Here is a 23,144-nt window from a genome sequence, read left to right as displayed (position 1 = left end):
AATGCTGGTGAATTTATGAAAGATACAGTGGAGCCAGGTGCTTGAGGAGCTAACACCGAGCTGACCTTCAAAGCGACGGCAGCTACCGTGGATCCCGGCCAGCAAGGCTTTTGCAGGGCGCCACGGGGATGCGAACATGTGTGCATATGCATATGTTTGCTGTACGGGTCCCTCCTCAGCCTCCTGCCGTGCGACATCCACAGCGTAAGCTCAAAGTCAAACAGCACCTATGCCTGGTTATGCACAGGCCCCGTCTAAACAGAATACATGCGAAATGATATTGCAGCCGCAGCCGCCGTCTCGCCGCATCCGAATCTGATTTAGTTCTGAGAAAGGCTTTATTCCTGTGTGCCTCCCAGCATAACCTCCTCACCTTTCTCACACAGGATCAGCCTGGGTTTGTGGCTGCAGGAAAGCTGTATTTGTGTGCATTTTCGCCCATACACTGTGCATTTATGTGTGTGTGTGTGCGTGTGTGTGCGTGTGTGTGAACAGCTATTGTCTGCCAGTGCTCCAGCAGGGGATTCAAAGTGAATTATTCATGCGAGATTTGAATACATGCAAATGGTTCACTCCCCTCTCCTGGCACAGATCCAGGTTACCTATGGCAACGGCGCCTTCAAGAAGCATCCTTCCACCCCTCCTCCTCCTCCTCCTGCTCCAGGCACCCACCCTCCGACCATGTTATCCACCCAGTGGTATTGTTTCGATTGTTGCAATACCAGGCTGGGTGGCTGCACACTGTGGGCTGGCAGGATATCCCATAATTCACAGTCAAGGTCATATAGGCAGGAAAGGATGAGAGATGGAAGGATGGAGGGTGGACAGATGGAAGGAGGGCAGGATCCGTTCGTCCAGCTGCTCGGACGTGAAGTTCAGGAGACGACACTCAGCAGCTGGTAAAGACAAGGAAGCAGTTTCAGGTGGTGAACGGTGCTATCACCAGTGCACACACACACACACACACACACACACACTCACCTATTCAGATTTAGTCACGGCTCATGCGCACTAACCAGTGCAGCAAAACAGGACGAGCGTGGAACAAAAATGACTACCTTTGAATGCAGCATACCGCTACTCAAATATCTTGTTAATTTTTACATTTTTGAAACGCTAATCAGGATGATGTTAATCAATGGAAAATTTTTAAAAACTTTTTAATAATATGCTGTAGTATTAATTAATGTTTCACCAAAAATAAAATAATTTGATGCTAGGATTTGGGTTGATGTGTGTGGCTACCTCCGTTTCATCTGTTTGACTGGAAGATAAAAAAAAAAAATGTGTAGTGTGTGATTAAAATTTTCAATAAATGCAAAATTTCATTTTTTTATGTTTATCTATAACTGCTACTAATTTCTGGGTATTTTTGTTGACTAGTTTTTAATCAATAGCTTTGTAAGTTTATAAAAAATAATACAAAGTTAAAAATATTATTAGAATTTTAAGATGAGCCATGAGCTCTTTTTTCTTACATATTTCAAACTATTAGCATTTTCTATCAGTTACACTATCACCATAATTTTGACATCAGAACATCTCTCTATAAAAATAAATGTAAAAAACACAACACAGAAATTATTGACACAATGAGTCAGTGTATAATTAGCCTTTGTTGTGTTTTGTGGTATAAATAAACAAAATTTTACTTTGTAGCATTGCTGCATAAAGAATAGTATTTGCATTATTAAGAGAGTAACAGAAATTTTGCACATCATGATTAATTTAATTATAACACAGAAGTGTCATATAAGAATTAAAGCTGTGTCTGAGCAGAGAGCAGGTCAAGTTCAGGCCATGAGGTGATCAGAGCCTAACTAACCTCCATAATGGCCCAGGATGCTCAGAGAGGAGCAGCCACTCAATGCTGCCATCTAGTGACAGGGAAGGGACAGGTGGCCTCACTCACACACACTCACACACACACACACACACACACACACACACACACACACACACTCAGGATAAATCAAATTGATGGAGTATATATATACTATAATATTTCACATTATCGGATATGAGATATTGCTTGTCATCATTTATCCATATTTTCAGTCCAACTAAAATTTCACAGTGTTTGAGGGAAATAGGTTTAAGACACAGAAATAACACATCATTTATAAAGTGGAAATGTAAATAAAACCAAAGAAAAAAAAGTGATTTTCCCATGAAAAATTTAAGCTCTTTGTGTGGTCAGTAGAAACCTTTTGCAGCCACACGTTCCAGTTCAAATGTCCCAATTAAGACGAGTGTTTAACCTCGCCGGTGCGGTTAGCTTTGCTTATCACATGGCCCCCTCAAGTGGACAGAAGGACTCATTGCTCGGGGTTGTGGATGCACACTTTATTGTACGGTCGGTTTAACCTGTGACAACTTCAAACTCACATCTTCGGACATACGTCATGTTTGAAATGTACATCAGCAGTGAAAGCAGAATTACTCCTTATTCACGTGACCATTATGACTGAGTTTAGTGCTTTGGCATATTTAAACTTTTCAGGTAAACAACTTACAATCAAAATAAAAGCAACGATAGAATCTGCACAACAATGTGAGCACAGTGAATAAAATTAAATCTTAATAATATATCTCTGATTATTAGACATTTTAATACTATATCACCCTCCTGCTGTACAATCATTCGCTCCATCGATTTCAATGCAATCCACATTGGCACCATCACATCATTGAAAATGAAAACATATTGCATGATCAGCCATTCATTACAAATCATAAAACTGCATGATCAAGCAATCTGACAAACTCGGGAAGAAACAAAAACAATTTGATTTAAAATAAAAACAATTAAAAGCAATAAAACTCATTCAAAGTACTCTCTGTTGATACAGGATTGATTTGAAAGAACATTATAGGTTTAATAAAGTGCAAGCATTATCTTATTAACACAGAGCAAAGTCATTCATCTCCATCCAACAAAAACAAAACACTCTTTATCAACCTTTAATCACTTCATCCACCGTGACGGTGCCACCGTTTCAAAGCAAAGTTGTGATTGTGTGAACGACAAGTTTAAGACACCTCTTTCTCGCCTCCTCGCTCTCGGACAGCGAATCCTGACTGTGCGTTTATCAGATGATGAGATCATCTCCTGTGCGCTCATCTGCTCCTCTGACATCCCGTCTGAAAGGGGGGCAGGTCTGCGCAGGAGTCGATCCTGCGCAGACCCAAGTGCAGAGACTCATTATTGCCGTATGAGATGACCACCTCCCTCACACCAGTCTCATCTGTGTCCCTCATTGTCCCTCTGTCGCCTCCACCCGATTCAGTGGGGGAAGTACCTCATCTGATGCAATTTGAGCAGAAGGCTGTGCGTGACGTCAAACGTGGTGAAGCTGATCCCCACAGCGATGGGCCCTTTGAGCCAGTTCATGCTAAGGCCTTTGTATAGTCCACGTACGACTCCCTCCTGTGTTACGATCTCGCGCATGGTCCCCAGAATTGTGCTGTACGACGAGCCGGTAACGCCGGCTGTCTGCATGCGCCGACGCACCACGTCCAGAGGGTACGAGGCGGATTGCCCGATCAGGCCTGCGCAGGCACCAAAAGCCAAGCGCTCGTACGGGTACGGCTGAGGTCGCTTTGTTTTTTCTAGAGCGAAAGAAAGAAAGACATCAGCATCTAAATTGCACGTTTTTATTTAGCTAAACATCCTCATCACTTTATCATTAAAGGAAAAGCTAAATCATGAACGATCAGTACCTGTGTGTAGCTTCTTGAGGGTCTCGTATGTGAAAAATGTGATCCCTGCATATGGGATGACACCCAGTATGGTGGGAGTGAAGCCTCTGTAAAGGGTCTTCACGCCTTCCTCTTGGGAGATCCGCACAAAGACGTGCATGATGTTGCTGTACCTGTCCGAAGAAAAACCAAGACCAAACCATTTACCATCACGTGTGGTAACGTATAACTGCTATATACTGCCGTGGTCTGTATGCTGCCTGTGCAAAGGGTTAAAGAGACGGGGGCCCTTGGTATGCAGTAGTGGGTGCTCACATTTCTCTGGCTGTGACTGCCATCCTGGCGCGCACCATGTCCAGAGGGTAGGTGAGCATGGCAGCGGTGGTGCCGGCCAGAGAACCAGCCAGGAACCGCGGGAAAGGAGGCAGAGCTCTGAAACAAACAAAACAATTATTTGGAGCAAAGAACAATGCAAATTCTTTATTTGTACAGATTCAAAAACACGAGAGTCTACAGCCACGCTACAGCCTCTCTGCTGCTTTGAGCTAAATGCTAACAGCAGCACGCCGACACACTCACAGCGACAATGCTAGCAGGTGTAATATTTACCACGTTCACCATCTTAGTGTTAGCATGCTAACGTTTGCTAATTAGCGCTAAACAGGAAGTACTTTGGGCTGATGCCAAATTATTTACTAGTTATTAGTTTTCTTTGGGGACCAGTCAAGCCAATGACAATGTATTCAATAGCTGTCCAGATATTTCGATAACAAAAAAAATCCAATAGTTGTTTTTTGTTTTGTTTTTTTTTTGGTATTACCGAGCCGCTAGCAATGCCACAACTTTATCCACAATGTTTTCTATTTAAATAAAAGGCTTCTACTGAATGACAAATATTCCACTCACTTTCCCTGGCAGCCGTAGTAGCCGCCCAGTTCCCGTTTGTACTGTTCGTGTGAGCAGAACTGGATGGCGGCGTAGGGCATGACCCTCACCATGGTGGCAGAGTTCCCCCTCCACAGACTGAGCAGCCCGTCCTTCATGTAAGTGTGGTAGAGGAGCCTGAAGGCCTCCTGAGGGGAGGGAGCATGTTGGGTCAGGAGCAGAGATACATGCGTTTTCCACATCTAGTATACATCTAACATGTTAATCTTAATATGTCCGAGGTTTACCGTCACTGCTTTGGTGGTTGTAGGTGTGAATGCAAGTGGATGTGAAATAACAAGCATTTAAAATACCACAACAACAGAGATCAACCACATACAGTCAACAGCTGCAGCTAAGGTCGTTTTTGTTATTAATAAGTTTATTCTTTTTATTAATTGTTTAATGCAAATCCCGATTTTAATAGATACCCTTAACGATTCTGTCTGTTCTGCTTGTTTTTGCAGTCACAAAAACACAAAAGTACTCAATTCAGAAGTGCAGAAAATGAAGAAAAGCAGGAAATATTCACAAGCAAGCAACAAGCGGCGGCTTCGTCCTTGCTGCCACGTGTATTCACACTAATTTATACTGATGTTAATGTGGAATACAGAGAGGTGAACTCACTTTTGCAGAGAATCTCTTTGAGGACACTGTGGAACAACAACAGGAGACGGAGAGAACGTCAGGGTTAAACAACTCACTCATGCAGGCTAAACATCTACTAAGAGGATTAGCAATTAGCTGCAAACAGTGACAAGAGTCGGTGAAAACTCTGGCACAAACATAAAAACAGGTGTTGCATTTTCTGTGGAGTTTTATACTCAGAGCAGAGTTTAAGCCACTGCGGCCTGTTGTCTGTTTGCAGATTCTGCATTTGGAAAGAAATCTTTTCGTCGAGTGTCGATCTTGCCTTGGAAAATGATCTTGGTCCGATCCAGGGGTGCAATAACGGTTTTGGCTACGGCTCCAGCGAAGGCCCCGCACAGCAGGGAGTCCAGCGCAGTCCATCTGGGCCTCAAGTCCTGTTTGGAAGCACAGACACGTTTGCATTGCTTCACGCCAGCAGACATTTAGTCACGTTCCACTGATACAGCCTGACCCTTAACACAAGCAGAGATATCCTCAAGGCCTTCTACTGGATTACTTTTTGAAGTGTGGACAAAGACAACAAGTTCAATAATGTCTATGTAGATTCATTTCCTGAGACATATCAATGACACACCGCGTCTCCCATTATGTGGTTGTTTGACCCTCACAAACATGCAACCCAAACATCACATGACTATCAGCTCAAACGCTCCCATATCTCTCCCTCAGTAAGGTTATTGCGACAGAACAGCAAAATCTGCATGTGTATTAGAGCCAGAGTGACTCAACTGAGACTGTGTGTTGACTGTGTGTGTGTGTCTGTGTGTGGGTGTGGGTGTGCACGCCTTCACTCAGCTGCAAGGGACAGTTGAACCCAATAAACAAGCCCACTGACTGATAAGAAGAGCATTTGGCAGGAATAATAAACCTGTTTCACAACTGAAAGCAGAGGAGGGGTGACACAGTTTTGGATTTTCACTTATTCAAACATAAAATCAGCTTTTTAAATGAACTGTGACAGCTTAACATACAGTCATCATACATACACTGTCTGGGATCAACTGCTGCCAATCAGTGGTGGAGAGTAACTAAGTACATTTACTCAAGTCCTTTACTTGAGTACAATTTTGAGGTATTTGTATTTACATGGGGCTGCACGGTGGCTCGGTGGTTAGCAGCGTCGCCTCACAGCTAGAAGATCCCTGGATCGATCCCGCCTGGGATCTTTCTGTGTGGAGTTTGCATGTTCTCCCTGTGCAGCGTGGGTTCTCACCGGGTTCTCCGGCTTCCTCCCACAGTCCAAAAACATGCTGAGGTTAATTGATAACTCTAAATTGTCCATAGGTGTGAATGAGTGGTGTTTGTCTGTATATGTAGCCCTGTGGTAGGCTGGCGACCTGCCCAGGGTGTCCCCTGCCTGTCGCCCGAGAGACAGCTGGGATAGGCTCCAGCCCCCCCGTGACCCTGCAAAGGATTCAGCGGTGTATAGATAATGGATGGATGTATTTACATGTTCTGCTACTTTATATTTCTACTCTACTGCACTTCAGAGACAAATACTGTCATTTTTCACTCCAGGACGTTTATATTCTGGCTTTAGTTACTTTGCAGGTCCAGATTAATTAACGCAAAATGTAATCAACAAATAAATAATGCTGTAATATTACAGCTCAAGATCAAACTTGATCAAACCCTGGTGGGAAATCCACAAGCTACCCAGGAAGCATTAAAGTAATGTACAAATTGCTGCATATGGAGAGTTATAATCCAAAATAGACCAGCATAGTGAGTATTTTCACTTTTGGTGTATATTTTTGATGCTAATGCTTCTGTGCTTTTCTAATTCTTCAGTGTTGTGCTTCTTCGAACACTGCTTCCACCTTTTCAGTAAATATTTGGTTCTCTTATCGCACCTTAAAATAAGCTTATCTTTAAGCTTATTGAAAAGATATTGTCTTACTACATACTGACAAAGCCAAACCCTTTGATACTACAGTAAACCCTGCCATGATTCTCCTTCACTGCCACTGTTGCATCGCTATGTAAACCACGGCCAGCTTTAGATTAGCTGGCATCTGCCTGCTATTTACAGCAGTGTACCGACGGAGGCATGTCCTCGAATGTATGTATAGCACCAGGAAAGCTGTGTGTCACAACAACAGCCCCGAGGCCTGAGAGTCGCACAGTATGGTTTGTTTTAGGCTTGACTGTAAAGAAATTCTACCACTTGGGGATAAAGGTGCAATGTCACAAATTGTGTCTTTTAAAGTAATTTATGCTCTTTATGAATTATACACTATTAATTATATTTATAAAGCACTGATATAGTGTTAATTCGTAAAAGTAGAACACTTAAAAGTGCAGTTGCATGACCCAGTTGCGCCACAATTTCCAATTTAAGATTTTGTAAACAAACCATGTCATCACAGGTGACACATTTTCTCATTTGCACAGCAGTCAGGGCACGTGAGTGAGTCCTGAGAGAAACAGCGCTCACCTTTGCTTGGCCAGGGGGTGGCAGGGCCAGCACGGCGGCCTGGGCCACGGGCAGGCGGCTCGGATGGTCGTTCACACGGTGGGCCATGTGTGCCCTTCACAGACTACCAAGGCTACCAGGACACTCAGTCCCTCATCCGGGTGAGCCACTGCAGACAGGAGGGGGGCATTTATGAGAGTGGAAGTGGCGATTAAACAGACACTTTGTTTAAGAAAACAACAGGCCGCCGTGCCGCACTGCCTCAGTATCTGAATCATAACAAACAAACACACACACACACACACACACACACACTCAAAACAAACAGCCTTGCAATCCGTCGTCTCTTTCAGCATACAACTAAACACACCGTTCATATTTATCTCCCATCAACCTGCCCCACCTGTGCATTTCCTGAAACTAATGGGCTCAGAAAATAACTTCACGACCACACCTCAAAATAAATAAACTGCGACTCACAGTTACACAAATAATTCATGAAACAGCCGCGTGCACCGTCACTGCAGCTCTACCTGCACGTTCACTGATGAAGACCCTGTTTGGTTACCGTGCTCTGTGTGAGGAAGACTCCGTGTTTACGACGCGCCTTCGATGTGCTCCGCCAGTCACCAGGCTGCCCTGCACATTCTCGCACACACGTCTTGTTTCGCTCGCTGGAGGCAGTTGCTCTTATAACTTGCGACACGCTGCGAGGTGTCTGCGCGTCTTTCCACGTTGTTGACGATTCTGAAGATTATTGTCGAAGACAGGTGTCAAGCTGCGGCAGGGTGTGCTGGCTATTTATAGTCGACGCCCGGGAGGAAACTCCGCTGCTGCTGCCTGGTTCTGCGCACAAGCTTATTTGGGCTTTTCAAGGTCTTAAGGAAACTGGGACAGTGTATGCCAATATTTTGGACTACAACACCCATGAGCGAGTACCGTTTTTCGGATGAAATCGCGCGAGTTTATGTACAACATTGGGTTGCCAGGTTTTCCAATACGCTATGTAACATAGCTGTATTCATGTACTTGTTCGTACAGACGTAACATTTTGACCTTTGAGCGGTTTCGACACCAGCCACAGTCACAACTGAACTAAAAGAAAATAAATACACCAAACTCATCAATATATGTGTATGTTAATATATGTTAAGTTCTTGGAGTACTATGGGTCATCCATCACATTCCATATGGTTAGCTGCAATTCAGCATATATGGACGTTATTGTGTTTTGCATGCAAGACCTTATTCTGATACGTAATATAACGAAGTTAGGAATTCAGTGTTTCTAACTGAAACATCATGGAGATGGCGGAAAATGTCTCACAAAATGGAATTATTCAAACCACCTGTGTCTCAATAAAATAGCTGCAGCCCTTGATAAAATGTGTTATATGTGTTCACTCATTGTCTATAAATGTACTTTTTCATTAGATGCTTATTATGTTGATTTAGTCAAACAGTATTTTGCAAAATCGCTGAACAATTGTTAGTCACACAAGATTAAATGTTTACTTGAAAGAAGAAAAGCAAACAAAAGGGATGGATTGGGGATTTCGCGCTTTGGTTGTGGGTTCTACGTGATCGAACCTGGCAACCCGGGAGTCTGGCCATAGCGCTGAAAAACTTGTTGTTGTCGGGGAAAATGGCGTCAAACGTTGAGGCCCCGGAGCGCTGGTACCTCGCCCTTCTCGGCTTTGCGGAACATTTCCGAACCTCCAGTCCGCCCAAAATTCGGCTCTGTGTGCACTGTCTACAGGCAGTGTTCCAGTTTAAGCCTCCACAGAGGATTGAGGCCCGGACACATCTTCAGCTGGGTTCGGTCCTCTACCACCACACCAAGAACAGCGAGCTGGCCCGCAGCCACCTGGAGAAAGCGGTGAGGGACGTTCGATGTAGGAAAGAACGGGGATGCAGCGGAGAAGGGGACGGGTGTAGGCCATAGGCAGCGGAAACGGCGAACGACGGAAATCCTTAAATAGCTGTATATTCAGAAAGGCTAGTTTTGTAAAGAAATTGAGATAAAAGATTTGTTTTTGTTACATATTCGTCTTGAGGCGAGCGCTTTCACCCTTTCTCTGGTGCTAGCCAAATTAACCGCTGTAACTGTAACGGGATTATAAACGTTACTGGTTCATAAAGATTGCAAACGCCGACAATATGACGCCGCTGACATTTTGTATCTTTTGTTTTGCAGTGGTTTATATCTCAGCAAGTCCCTCAGTTTGAAGATGTCAAATTTGAAGCTGCCAGCATTTTATCGGAACTCTTCTGCCAACAGGTAAGATCGTTTTTGGTTACTTTTGAAGTAACGTTAACGTGAGTTGTTGTCGTAAAGTTGAAATAACATTAGCGCTAGCTTAGCAGTGCTTAGCTAGCAAAGCGAAATTGGCAAGGTATAAGAAGTAGTTGTGCATGCAGAGTAGGCTTTGTCTTGCAATCATTGACTTGATCCTTTTAATTAATTTCATCATCATAATTTTCAGAATTTGGTGGACTCTGCAAAACCCCTACTGCGTAAGGCCATCCAGATTTCACAACAAACACCTTACTGGCACTGCAGATTGTTGTTCCAGTTGGCGGTATGTATTCGTGTCAGTGCAATGGTATGAATGTGTCCATACGGGGGTTTCACAAATCATGTTCATGTGCAGGTCCAACAGTGTTTGAGTTGGTATGACAACAAATTCACAACAGCCTCGATAAGGTCCTTGTCGTCAGTCTGAATGCTGTTTGCTCACGCTTGCATTTTGTATGTTTTAGTTAGATTTTCCACACTTTGTGTCCAATGGTAAAAGAGTCTCCAGTGACAACAGGAATGCCCTCGTCTCTTTCAGCAACTTCATACTCTGGAGAAAGACTTGGTGTCAGCATGTGACCTGCTGGGGGTTGGAGCTGAGTACGCCAGAGTGGTTGGGTCAGAATATACCAGGTAAACGTCACCCAATCTCTGCTGACTGCATATTGAATGCTTTTAGTGTTTAGAATCAAACAGAAGTCTTTTATAGACCATTATGAGTAATTTATATGTTGCACCCCCACAGATCCACTTCCCTTTAGTTTGCATGCGCGTATGAAGGGTTTGCCATCTGAAGGGCTTTCCCAGAGCAGATAATGGGAAGTCGACTATGAAACTCTTGACAACAACTCTGTTTTGTCGCTGACTTTTCGTTCCTTATAGCCCTCTACAGAAGAACAAGTACAAGAGAATACAGGAAAACATAGTTACATTTACAAATTATGTATCCTGAATCTTTGTTCTATCAAGCTACTATGCCAAATTTATCGTTGACCTGTGGCCACAGCAGCATTTTCTCCTTACGTTGTCTTTTCATTGTGAGCTCAGACAAAGAACATGATATGTAGTGAATTAAAGGAAAAACATCAGAAAGTTCCCATTCCACAGAAAAAAGACCAATTGTCAGTTATTCATCTTCATGAAATTATAGCACTTGTAAAACAAATGCACTTTTCTCCCCAGATACACACATTTGACCAGTTCTGAGTACATTTTGACGTGATATTTACCTTGAAGCTTGTGCACCCTTTGCTACCAATGCAACTATGGCATAAAGTGTTTATAAGCATTGATTGTGAGAACTTTATGGTGCAAAGCTTACTTGATCTTTTTTTGCTTTTAGGGCTTTGTTTCTCCTCAGTAAAGGAATGGTGAGTCACCTGTTCTGCTTTACTTTATTATGCTGTTTTTGCTCTCGCACCAGTGCAGTGTTAACGATTATTTATTTCTTAACACAGCACACATACTTTTCTTGCATCTCTCTATTTTTTGGTTTATATCACTAATTGAGTAATACCTATTTTACCAGGTTTTGATTGTGGCAATGTTTTTTTTTTTATTGTCAACTAGTTACTGCTAATGGAGAGGAAGCTCGGGGAGGTGCATCCTCTGCTCACACTGTGCGGAACTATTGTAGAAAACTGGCAGGGAAACCCCATCCAAAAGGAGTCCCTGAGGGTCTTCTTCCTGGTCCTTCAGGTCACACACTACCTGGATGCTGGACAGGTAGGAAAACCAGTTTGGAAGGGCTGGATAAACAGTTATTAATTGTGGCTTAAAATAGTATTAACACACAGGAAATGTATTAATTAGCACGTGGGCATATATTGATCTCATAAAGGGATCAAGGATGATAAACCTGTTTTGATGTCTGGTTTTGTCAGACTACATGAAGCTGAGATGGGATATATTGTTGTGTCCGTGTCTCCCCAGGTGAAGAGTGTGAAGCCGTGTCTGAAACAGCTGCAGCAGTGCATCCAGACCATTTCTACACTCCATGATGATGAGATTCTACCCAGCAACCCAGCTGACCTCTTCCACTGGCTGCCCAAGGAGCACATGTGTGTCCTCGTCTATTTGGTAAAGCCACTTCTTTCGTTGCAACATAAAAGCCCCTAAAAATATAATATCCCAAAATAATACAGGGGCTGTCATTGCTTAGATTTTTCCCTCACAGTCATACCTGCATTCTGAGTTGCAAAAGTCCTAAATGCTTTTAGATTAGTGGCAAACTAGTGAATTCTCAACCCTTACACTCCAACCTCTGTGTTTTTTTTCCATCTAAACGATCTTGTCACACTACTCTGAAATAAAGTGAGCACAATCTACATCCTAATGTTGAAATCTAATTTCCCAGACAGAACACTAAATGATGCATTTTGTCTGGTTAGTTCATTGAGTCCCACCATACAACAAGAATATTGGTGTTGTGTCTTAAAGGATGCACGCTATTCTGGTGTGAAGACTAAACCAGCTGGGAGATGTTACATGTCTTCCAATACCTTTGCCCTTGGAAATCATATAAAATCCCACTTTCCTTGACTGAGTCAAAATATGTTTTTAAAGAAGAAGAGGAGAGCACAAAGACAATAGGCCATATCACAAAAATTTTCATTCAGGTTGCATGTAAGATGCATCTAATAATTTTGCAGTTCATATTATCCCCGTGGATAGCTTATCAAAACTGCAGTGTTGTGGAGGTTCAAGTACCATTACACTTTTTTTTTTTTTTTGTAAACATCCACATTATTAGGACTTGGTTCGTTGTGTTTAATCTGAACTCTTTCTTGTCTTTCAAAGGTCACAGTCATGCACTCCATGCAAGCAGGTTATTTGGAGAAAGCCCAAAAGTACACAGACAAGGCTCTAATGCAACTAGAGAAGCTGAAAAGTGAGTTAACCAACGTGTTCATTTGCTTTTCTCATAAAGCATTTAATTGTGAATAACTATATAATGTGCGACTGTGCTTTTGAACTGTAAAAAACTAATTGCTTTTGTACACGTTTTAATTTTTTCCTCCATGATTCAGTGTTGGACTGTAGCCCCATCCTCTCTACCTTTCAAGTCATTCTACTGGAGCACATCATCATGTGTAGACTCGTCACGGGCCACAAGGCCACTGCATTACAGGAGGTATATTTTCTGTATTCTTGGTGATTTTTTTCATTTTGTTGTATTTATTATATGGAAATTGGTAGTCCAGCAAAGTCCAGGAGACTTGAGGGCTGTATTTTGTTTCATGTCACAAAAATCAATTTGCATGCTTGTGAACACTGGCTCCCTGCTCTGTCCATTCAGATCTCACAGGTGTGCCAGCTGTGCCAACAGTCCCCCAGGCTATTCACCAACCACGCTGCTCAGCTTCACACGCTACTAGTGAGTATTTTCAGCCTCATACTGTGTGTGTCTGAGAGTGATCAGGGATCAAGTCAAGACAAACACAGTTTCAGAACATGGTCACAAAAGTTTTTTTCTGTAATGTCCACGGTAAACATATCTGTTCTGCATATTTTCAGTGGTCAGCTCTTTTTGACGTTGTTTTTTAAGTTAAAAAAAATTTGACCTTTCCCTAAACCCCCCCCCTCTGAACAGCAACTGTGTAATCATAGCTTAGTAACTGTAAATAGGCATCGGCAGGCCTGTCAAGCTTTGCATTTCTCAACATGTTGATGCAGCATGCATGCGGTTCTAAGAAGAGTGATACTCAGTATCTCAAGAGGTTGGAGGGTGGTGTTGTTTTGTTGTCTTTCAAAAACCTAAACATTACATAGATCAACAGTGGGTGAGGATAGTGATGTTATGCCTGGGTCATGTAACTTTGACCTCAGTTTTATAGCGTTATATCGTGTATGCACCCACAAAGGACATATTTAAAAGCCTTTTACAGGGTTCCCATTTTAAAATGTGTCCCATGGAAACATCAGCTGGAGACAGACTTCACTCAAAGTGTTTAAACATTAGCATTGTCTTCCATTAGATAGGCACACTGCTAGCGAGAGACATCATTAACAATTTTTCAAACTTTGTAGAATTAACAACACAACACAGAAGTCTGCCATAAGAAATAAACAACAATTATACATACCAGAAGCTGTTTCTCCATAGTAACAAATGCTGTAGATATTGTAATAATATCCCTGTTTTGATGGCGAATTGACATCTGTAATGGTCTGTTCTTTTGCCCCATTCATATCCCAGGGTCTCTACTGTATCTCAGTGAACTGTATGGATAATGCAGAGGCACAGTTTACCACAGCATTGCGGGTGAGTACACACAGCAATTTTGTTGCCTTCCTGTCACCAATATCTTCTAATCTCCTCTCCTTTACTCTTTTTTTCTGCTGCAGCTGATTTCTCCTCTGGTTTTAAATATGTCCGTTCTGTTGCATTTCAGCTCACCACACATCAGGAGCTGTGGACATACATTGTAACCAACTTAGCCAGTGTCTACATAAGGGAAGGAAACCGACACCAGGAGGTCAGTTCAGTAATAATGGGTCACATCTTGAAATCACAGCAGAGTAATGCAATGAACCACTTCTGAAAGAAGTGTTCATTTACATCGTATCATGTTTGCTGTTAACTTCTTTGTAGAGCTGATGGCATTTCTGATGTGTTGGTATTGGCGTATATGTAGACCACAGAGTAACAAGAAATTGCTGCTTTTCATATGCTGCATGTTTCTTGTAGTTTAGAAACAGTGTCGCCATTATATATTATGTCCACCAGAGAGCGCTGACAAGTTATTGTCACGACTAAAAATCTTCCACTCTGTACAGTACTTTGATCATTTAAGTAGTTCCTAACTTCTTCATCTAAGAGTGCAGTTAGTCGATTGAAGTTATTTTGGATAAAAGCACCATCTTATATTTAACAAAAGAAAACCTGAGTAGAGACAATAACTAATGGTGCATTTTATACTAATTTCCTGTTGTGATTTCTTCTTCAGCTGTACAGCCTGCTAGAGAGAATAAACCCAGACCATAACTTCCCAGTAAGGTAAGAACCATAAGTTTTTTTGTTTTTGTTTTTTTTTGTTAATACAAGACAGTACAGCAATACATCTTGTTAAAATTGTTTCAGACTATTAAATGTGCAACCATTGTCTTTGTTTTTAATTCAGCTCCCATTGCCTCCGTGCTGCGGCCTTCTATATCAGGGGACTCCTTTCCTTCTTTCAAGGACGCTACAATGAGGCCAAGTACGACAAATCGTTACATTTTTTTTATACAAACACACCAACAGATCCACCTTGTACCTGTGTGTGTATATATATTTGCATTTTTTTGTGTTGCAGGCGTTTCCTAAGGGAGACCCTGAAGATGTCTAATGCTGAGGATCTGAACAGACTGACTGCCTGCTCCCTGGTTCTGCTGGGCCACATCTTCTATGTGCTGGGCAACCACAGAGTAAGCCTAAATACATGACAAATGTGCCTAATGTTCACACAAAAGCTTACCTGATTTTCATCTTGTACTATTTGGGCTATGAATTGGGTTGAACTAAGGGTGTTAGAACATCTAGGTCACCAGAACCGAACATGTTGTCTTATCTTTTTTAATCGAATCAAGATAAGAAGAACATGTTCTAATTGATCCAGTCTGTTTTGTTCACCCCATTGATGTGCCACGAGCAGCCATGTCTTCATTTATAAAGCCATTTCCACATTTTGCACAAAATAAGAACATTTTGTACACCGGTAAAATATCCAGATTTATAAAATTTGACACACACGTTTTCTTATTTAATTAATTACAAAGAAGTTGAAATTTTTTTTCCATATCCAGTCCTCATATCTTGACCTGTTAGCTCCTTTCAGTTAACCTTGCATGGTTAATAAGGTGCCTGTTGGTGAATATAGATATGCACATGAATCAGCTTGATATGAAGGCTGATGCCAGGTGAGCTCTAAACCTGTTACTGTTGTGGCATGAGCAAACTAAAAGACAAAACTGAACGGTAGCTTCTCACTGTGCAGTGATTGAAGCCAAGTCAGATGAGCTTGAAATTGAGAAGTGTTGAGACATCACACCTGAGGTGAGAAAGCATGTTGTTGTGCATCAGCAAAGCATGGATACCATTGGTTGGGGTCAGAGTCCACCCCCACCCCCCCGACTCCTTCGTTAATGGTGTTTCTCGTTTTCTCAGAGGGAGGTGCACTGCTGGTAAATGGGCCCTTCCATTCTTTTGTTTTCGCAACGTGACAGAGCAAAAAGGACAGGTTTGATAAAGGCCACTTGGTATAGCTCCAACCTCACCTGACACAGAAATACTGTGAGATATCGGAATATTTTAAAATATTGAATGAATAATTCCAGGAAGGTGTCAACTAGTAATCAGCATTTCAAGCAAAAATAGCATTTGATATTCGACTGTTCTTCAAATATAACTCACTGCCGGTTGCATGTACTTTATGGTGGCTGTGATAACATTTAGCATCTCTTGACTCTTACAAATGAGAGATCTACTTCTCACAACACCTGATGAATTATGTCACATCCACACAGGTTAAAAATAGGGAAACATTTTGTTGAAGATGATAGTTGCATAAACTATTTTATTTTTTTAGCATATGTACAGTATATAATTGAATTTGAAATTGACTATTCGCAAATCATGACTCACCCCTATTGACAGCACCTCTACTAAAACATACCTATTAGTCCAAGTGCTTCTCCCTAGCTGACCAGAGTGGCCACAACAACTGTGAACTTCAATTCCTTTACAACAACAACTAATTTGAGGCATCAAGTGTAATTAATTTGTTTATGATTGATATGTGAGTGTAAAATGACTGATGTGTGCGAATTATTTATTATTTTGTGTGCCGAAATTTTTAACTAGGGAGGACGAATGTCTTACACCCATGCAGGATCCAAAATAGCACAGCATACAAATGTTTCAAGACCCTTTTAATGTTTGCGGCCAAGATACATAGGGCACAGATACAGGCCAACACGTCTGCTGCAGCATGCCCACAGTGGAACACGTCCATTATAATCAACTGAAGCTGCTACAGTGACCACGGAAGCATCACGCTGCTCATCTCTATTTTTACGTGCATGGTCTCTTGTTTGTTTGTTTTTTTACTCTACATGTGGCTCTGCAGACCTACAACAGATTAAAAACTCCATAGAACTGTGTAAAAATTAGTACAATCTGTTTCAAAATTATTAAAATAAAAACTTCATTGTTCCGGGGACAATACGATGCAACAGAGCAAGCTTGTGGTGTTTTTACATTTCACGTCAAAATAAATCAATCAAATCAATGTGCGTCCATGATCCTGTGGTTAAGACCACCAAGTGAATTAATTCAGTGCCAGTTACTGTAGCCTACGCTTCCAAACACCTGTAGAACCAACTGTATTACCACTTGGTAAGACTCAGTATGCACACATTGAAGCTGGCTCACAACCAGATGTTACAAAGTGTGTAACAGGTGAGAAACCCTGTTCTGCCCTGCCTACATGACGCATCTGTGCCCCATGTTTTTCAGGTGTTAGTCTTTATAAATGGAGGCCGTCATCTGATGGTTCCCACCCATTTTGTTTTCTAAAAAGCTGACCTTGTCTCTTCTAGGAAAGCAACAACATGGTTGTACCTGCCATGCAACTTGCCAGCAAGATCCCTGACATGTCTGTTCAGCTCTGGTCTTCAGCATTATTGAAAGGTACATCATGACCTTTTCCCTTTTCTTGGTAAACCATAATTTATGTTCTTAGATTTGTTACTTGTTAACACTTTTATTGAAAACTCTGGTTTTGCAGACTTTTTGCAGTGAGAATGCTTGACTTTGCCATCACATTTGAAACACAAAGTCTCTGTTGTCAAGCGTTGTGGTTGAAAGGAGATTTTTGACCATTTGTTGTGCTTGCAGACTTGAACAAGGCCCTTGGGAACACCATGGATGCCCATGAAGCAGCTCAGATGCACCAGAACTTCTCCCAGCAGCTGCTGCAGGACCACATTGCTGCCTGCAGCCTCCCTGAGCATAACCTCATCAGTGTATGTGAAACAGATGGTTCCTGAAGTTTACATTTCATTACTCATTATCGCTTTTCACTTTATCAGATTTGATTTACATATTTACATTCCTGTTGTGTCTATATCTATATATCTCTCGTCTGTGTCCATGTTCTGTAGGGCAGAGATGACAGTATTTCTCTGTCTTTTTTTCAGTGGACTGATGGCCCTCCTCCTGTCCAGATCCAAGCCCAGAATGGCCCAACCACCAGCCTTGCAAGCCTGCTATGAGAAACCACCTGTCTGACCTAGCATATGACGGTAGCTGGTACATAATCACAAGCAACAGATTGATGCCTAACAACCTGCCGTCAGACCACTGTAGCTCAGATTTTAGAGGACGTTAACAGGTCACAGAGTTCAGGCCTTCACTTTATCTCCCTGTCGAGATTGCTTCCTGATTGTCTGCTTCACATTTTTAATTGTTATAACACAGTTACTACTGTGTACATGTATTTCACGCTCTCTGATGGCTTGGATGCTCACAGAGCATAATGGCAGGGCCGGACTCTTGATTAGAGTAGCAAAGGACACATACCGACGTATGAACAGGCTTCTCTGCCTCAGGTAAAGAGAAGCCTTCTCTACGTTTGCCTCCTTTCTTTTCCATTTGTTGGAAAAACAAGACGATAGATGGTGGGCAGTAAAGAAATGTAGATGAAATTAATTTATTCATGTTGATATTTTTGTAACTGTTGGTAAATATTTTACATCTTGCCTTTTTATTGGTATGGATCCTGTTTTTGTTTTTGTTTTTTTTCCATGCATGGAAGTTACTGATGTGGACTCCTTGTACACTAGTTTCTGACCTGGTTTGCTAACAATAATTTCTAGGTAGATAATTTTTGCACAAAATCCACATCTCTTAACATATTATCACGCAGTAATCAGTCAAAAGGTTTCATGACACAAATTGGCAGTGTATATTATTTTGGGACAGTGCACAATCCACTGTGTGCAGTTCCTCTATGGACCAGAATATGCCTCTGCGGGGTCTTTTAATGAACAATGTTGAAATACTTGTGAATTTTGTATCATTTGGTGGCTGATACAGTAGCCTGCAAAAGTATGGCAACCCGTGGTGAACATTTCTCTGTGAACAACGAAGGAAAAAGAGGAAAAGATGACCCAATTTCCAAAATTCATAAAATTGAAGATGATGCATCTCTTAACTATTTTGTTTGGCCACCCTGCACAGTCTGCTTTGTGTAGCCAGTGAAGATTCTTAAGTTCTTGTTTGGGTTTTTTTTTTTTGCGCATTCTTCCCTCAAAAAGGCGCCTCGTTCTGTGAGATTCTTTGGCTGTCTTGCATGCACTGCTCTTTTGAGGTCTGTCCACAGATTTTCGACATTGACGGGACATGATAAAACCTTCTTTCTTCTAAAATCTTCAGCTTTTTTTGCAGGCGGTACAACGTTTGCATCCTGAATTTGCTGGTATTCAAGGTTTGAGGAGTCAAACTATAAAGTTTTTAAATTTGCCCCACCTGGCCTTTCTGGCTAATGGTTGTGAACAAGCCATAGCCCGAGCAAGCGAGTTTAGGTCTGAGACCTTGGCAAAAGTTATGAGAGCTCAAATCTCTTGGGGTGCCCAAACTTTCTTGTGCTGCTCCTTTGATTTTTGTCACTACACTCTGTAGTTGTATATAACTGATTCACTAATCTTTCTTAAATGTTGAAGATAATGTTTCCTCTTCAACTTTGTGCTCTTTGGAGATCAGTTCATCTTCTATTCTCTTAACTATTCACAGTAACAAGTATTGACCAGGGGTGCCAAATGTTTGCTTACCACTTTATTAAATCCCTATTGACATTCATTTTTACAAATTATATTTAGACTTTTGGATCTTACTGTATTCTTCAGATATTCAAAAAGTGAATTTATTTTATTTTGTTATATTTTAATTTCTCTTGATAGTTCTACTAAATGGTTTCTTTACAGGATGTTTGTATAGACTTGCCACTTGTTGAACCTTTATTGTACAGTGACATTTTATAAAGTAAATTTAGAAAAGTGTGACATGTATTTTTAGTGATCCTATGTAGAAATCTCAATGCTTGGTATTTAAGGCACTCTGTAAGGACACAGTTAAAGCTTGAGTACTAGCCATATTCTATCCAATGCCTATGTTTTTGACGCTTACATTGTTTTCAGTAATTTTCCAATAAAAATACAATTGAAATTTTGTAATTTCATGATCAGTTTATAAATATTATTCTGTTGGATTGAGTGTTTTTTTGTTTGTTTTTATGATGCTTCAGTGCCCAGACACATTGGCCACATGACTGCTTAATAGTTTAGTGGGGCCAAACTGGGTCACTCACAGTGCGGATGACCTGCTGAAGTAGTAGACACTGCAAAACATTAGGAAGGAAACTGAGTGAATAGTGGTAGCTGTATGAAGCCTAAGAGTTATTTACTAACTGCTGCAGTAGTTCTTGTAGTGAGCATGTTCTTTAAGTAGCCATTAGGTGGTGCTAGAGTTTTCAAATGTGTTTACATGCATGTAAATGTACTGTTAGTGTACTCTTCAAGACAAAATATGCATGAATCTAAATTTTAGGACTAAATACTGTAATATATTTTACACTAATGTATTTTAGAAGAAAATATTTTTAAAAGCCACCATTTATGTAAACATCTACTTTACTAGAATGTGAAACCAAAACCATTACAGTATGATTTTCTTAGTGGTTAATCAAACCGATCAGCTGATGCTTTTTGAAATGGAATGACTGTATAATGTGATTCATGTGTATTTAAAACAGTTCAACAGATTGGCTTACACCAGCGTAGTTCCCTTTAATTGTCTCTATTGTGTTTGAGATGCTTCATTCACTGCGATCTCTTTATTAAAGAACTATTTGACAAACAAATTACTTCCACAATACAATGTGGAAATGCAGTGGAGGTGTTGCAGCCTGTTTCGGGTGGTTTGAAGTTCTACTGGAAACTGATCCCATTTTCTCCTGACCTGCTGGCTCTCCTGGCATATCTTTGTCTCTGTGATCTCTTGATTTCCATATATTATTTTTGGCACCAGTACTCATCTATTGGCCATACAATACATCTCAACTTTAATTCAACAGCCCCCCCACCTCTTTTTTCTTCATCTCATCATCTAGGATCAAGACCATGAGTGGGGTTGCCCCATTTGCACAATGAAAACATTCATTTGCACCACTCAGAGGTAGATTTAACAAGCTATTTGAGTTCTGTGAGGTGCAGTAAACTATGTGCTACACTCAGCCTTTTACGCATCCTCTGGGGTCAGCACTGCACAGATACAAAGCAAGACCTGACCTTTGTGCTGAATATGAACAAGTTGAGCCATCCTAGTGTCAACTGTTATGCCCACCTCCATTCCTGCACATGTTTGATGAGCTAGTATGTAGAGGTGACAAACGAGCAGAGAGCTACTGCTCCCATGTCTCCTTTGCCACATGTAGCAGGTCCCACAGAGCTGCTTGTAGCAATAAGCCTGAGAACACTTTCCATTTTCTAGCTTTAGAAGCCCTGATCTGCTGCACCACTACTTCCCTGGCTTGAACCTCTTCAAGGCTGTCTGTCTGTAGATAGTAAATTGATAGGTGACTATTATCAAGGCACTGGATCAGGTCTTCAATTAGCCAGAAAATTAAAGGGGGTCACAGTTATTGAGGATAACCACAGGAATTCCCACACCAGCACCAGATCACAAACTGTGGCCATATCAGTGGCCCAGCACGGTTACCGAGTTGTGTAGTTCAGCAATGTCACATGATGCTCTTGTGTGTTTGGGTATACTTCAGGAGCAGGCTGACCAGGTATACCCTGAGGACAACAGTGTAGCTCAGACAGGAACAGAGGCTCTCAGTGAGATGGCAAGGACTTGTTTACCACTGGTTTCTTACAGCAAAAGTTTGGTACTCCTGTTCCTGTTGATCCTTGAGCTGCAATAGGGTCTTCTGTGGTTGCAGGGAGGCCCTGAGGGGATAGCAGTGGGCCAGATCCACTGTAATATCTACTCTGCAATCAACGGCTCTGTTCTTACTCAACTGACATCCCATGTAATGAAGGCTTAAACAAATACACCAAGTAAAACAATATAATCTTGTTTAGTAGACTCAACTAATTACATGCAAATGATATTGGTTTTATTTTCCATTATGATTCATCAAATAAAAACTTCAACCGCCCTGTTTGTTCTCACAGAAAGCCCCATGCACTTATACATTCAGTTTTTGCATAATACCAGATATTATCCTCACTTATTATATGTAGTGGCAAAATTGAAGACGACCAGTTTTAAAACCAGTCTGGGTTCAGTCCAGGTACAGTTTTGCATCAGTTTGAATCCGGTGGTACACAATGACAATTAAGAAAGTAAAAGAAAGGGTCTAAACACATGTGCATGCGAACACACAGAGACACGTGTACATAAGGAAGCCTCAAGACATGTAAATACTGTATGTGAAAAGTACACACATGCCATGACAGGGAACTCATGTGACATACAGAATATATGATATGCAAAATGTGAGTCTTGACAATGAGGATCACACAGATTGTAATGCACCAAATGCAGGAACTCACATAATTCTGACTAATTACACGATCAGTAGTGGAAAGTAAAACATCTCAAATGAAAGGGTCAAATGGATACATGACCTTTACTGTTTGCCCAGCTTTCTGTTTGGTAAGTTGCAGAGCCTAAGTAAAGACTGCAAGAAGTGTAAATAAGAGAAGCTTGTAAACATACTTATTATTCAGCAAAATGTGGTTCCTTCTTTTAATTCATTATTTAATGTTCTTGGAGTAGGACTAGCAAACAGAGGAACTGGGAAGGTTCTGTTACAAGCAACCATTGTCACACGAGCATGTTATAAAGTAAGATTCTGTGAGTATAATAACATGATCTCATACAATAAAGTTGTTGTGTTTCTTTATTTATATATTTAAATTTGACCATGCAGAAGTTTTGGTTCCCCTTCAGTAGCCGTCCCGTCCTTGTTTTTACTCCCCCTACATCCACAGTGCTTCTATTTATTACATCTAAATGTAGCATTTTCCTTCCATCTCAGCAGTTGGAAAATTAACATTTCCGAGGTGTGTATGAACGCAGCATGACGCCGCCTGTGGTGGCTC

At 41.3% G+C, this 23,144-nt stretch overlaps 2 protein-coding genes across 2 annotated transcripts; one reads left to right on the top strand and one right to left on the bottom strand.

The window, feature by feature from the left end:
- Positions 1 to 2,338: 2,338 nt before the first annotated feature.
- LOC121605493 (mitochondrial coenzyme A transporter SLC25A42-like) lies at positions 2,339 to 8,545 on the bottom strand. Its single transcript, XM_041935415.1, has 8 exons — positions 8,262 to 8,545; positions 7,715 to 7,862; positions 5,540 to 5,651; positions 5,254 to 5,279; positions 4,609 to 4,775; positions 4,018 to 4,134; positions 3,724 to 3,875; positions 2,339 to 3,612 (listed from the first exon to the last, which is right to left on the bottom strand). The coding sequence occupies exons 2-8, from the start codon at positions 7,799 to 7,801 to the stop codon at positions 3,287 to 3,289; spliced, it is 987 nt and encodes a 328-aa protein (XP_041791349.1). The 5' UTR covers positions 7,802 to 7,862; positions 8,262 to 8,545; the 3' UTR covers positions 2,339 to 3,286.
- A 780-nt stretch (positions 8,546 to 9,325) lies between these two features.
- LOC121605231 (MAU2 chromatid cohesion factor homolog) lies at positions 9,326 to 20,242 on the top strand. Its single transcript, XM_041935068.1, has 18 exons — positions 9,326 to 9,572; positions 9,891 to 9,974; positions 10,180 to 10,275; positions 10,531 to 10,625; positions 11,335 to 11,362; positions 11,562 to 11,717; positions 11,925 to 12,071; positions 12,792 to 12,882; positions 13,022 to 13,125; positions 13,291 to 13,368; positions 14,191 to 14,256; positions 14,387 to 14,470; positions 14,942 to 14,991; positions 15,116 to 15,193; positions 15,290 to 15,401; positions 17,574 to 17,664; positions 17,872 to 17,999; positions 18,174 to 20,242. Exons 1-18 carry the CDS (start codon positions 9,339 to 9,341, stop codon positions 18,246 to 18,248), a joined length of 1,797 nt encoding a protein of 598 aa, XP_041791002.1. The 5' UTR covers positions 9,326 to 9,338; the 3' UTR covers positions 18,249 to 20,242.
- The last annotated feature ends 2,902 nt before the right edge of the window (positions 20,243 to 23,144 follow it).

This window comes from Chelmon rostratus, chromosome 4 (assembly GCF_017976325.1).
Source record: "Chelmon rostratus isolate fCheRos1 chromosome 4, fCheRos1.pri, whole genome shotgun sequence".
Classification (NCBI taxonomy): Eukaryota; Metazoa; Chordata; class Actinopteri; order Chaetodontiformes; family Chaetodontidae; genus Chelmon; species Chelmon rostratus.
This window is presented reverse-complemented; position numbering and strand designations above follow the sequence as displayed.

Bases quoted from the DNA above. Each gene is read 5' to 3' on its own strand.
- LOC121605493 (XM_041935415.1), bottom strand. From the start codon at position 7,801: ATGGCCCACCGTGTGAACGACCATCCGAGCCGCCTGCCCGTGGCCCAG. The intron at 4,776-5,253 runs GTGAGTTCACCT...CCCTCCCCTCAG, and splicing joins CAAAGAGATTCTCTGCAAAA to GAGGCCTTCAGGCTCCTCTA. The intron at 3,613-3,723 runs GTACTGATCGTT...CTTTCGCTCTAG, and splicing joins CCTCAAGAAGCTACACACAG to AAAAAACAAAGCGACCTCAG.
- LOC121605231 (XM_041935068.1), top strand. From the start codon at position 9,339: ATGGCGTCAAACGTTGAGGCCCCGGAGCGCTGGTACCTCGCCCTTCTC. The intron at 13,126-13,290 runs GTATATTTTCTG...CTGTCCATTCAG, and splicing joins AGGCCACTGCATTACAGGAG to ATCTCACAGGTGTGCCAGCT. The intron at 14,992-15,115 runs GTAAGAACCATA...TTTTTAATTCAG, and splicing joins GACCATAACTTCCCAGTAAG to CTCCCATTGCCTCCGTGCTG.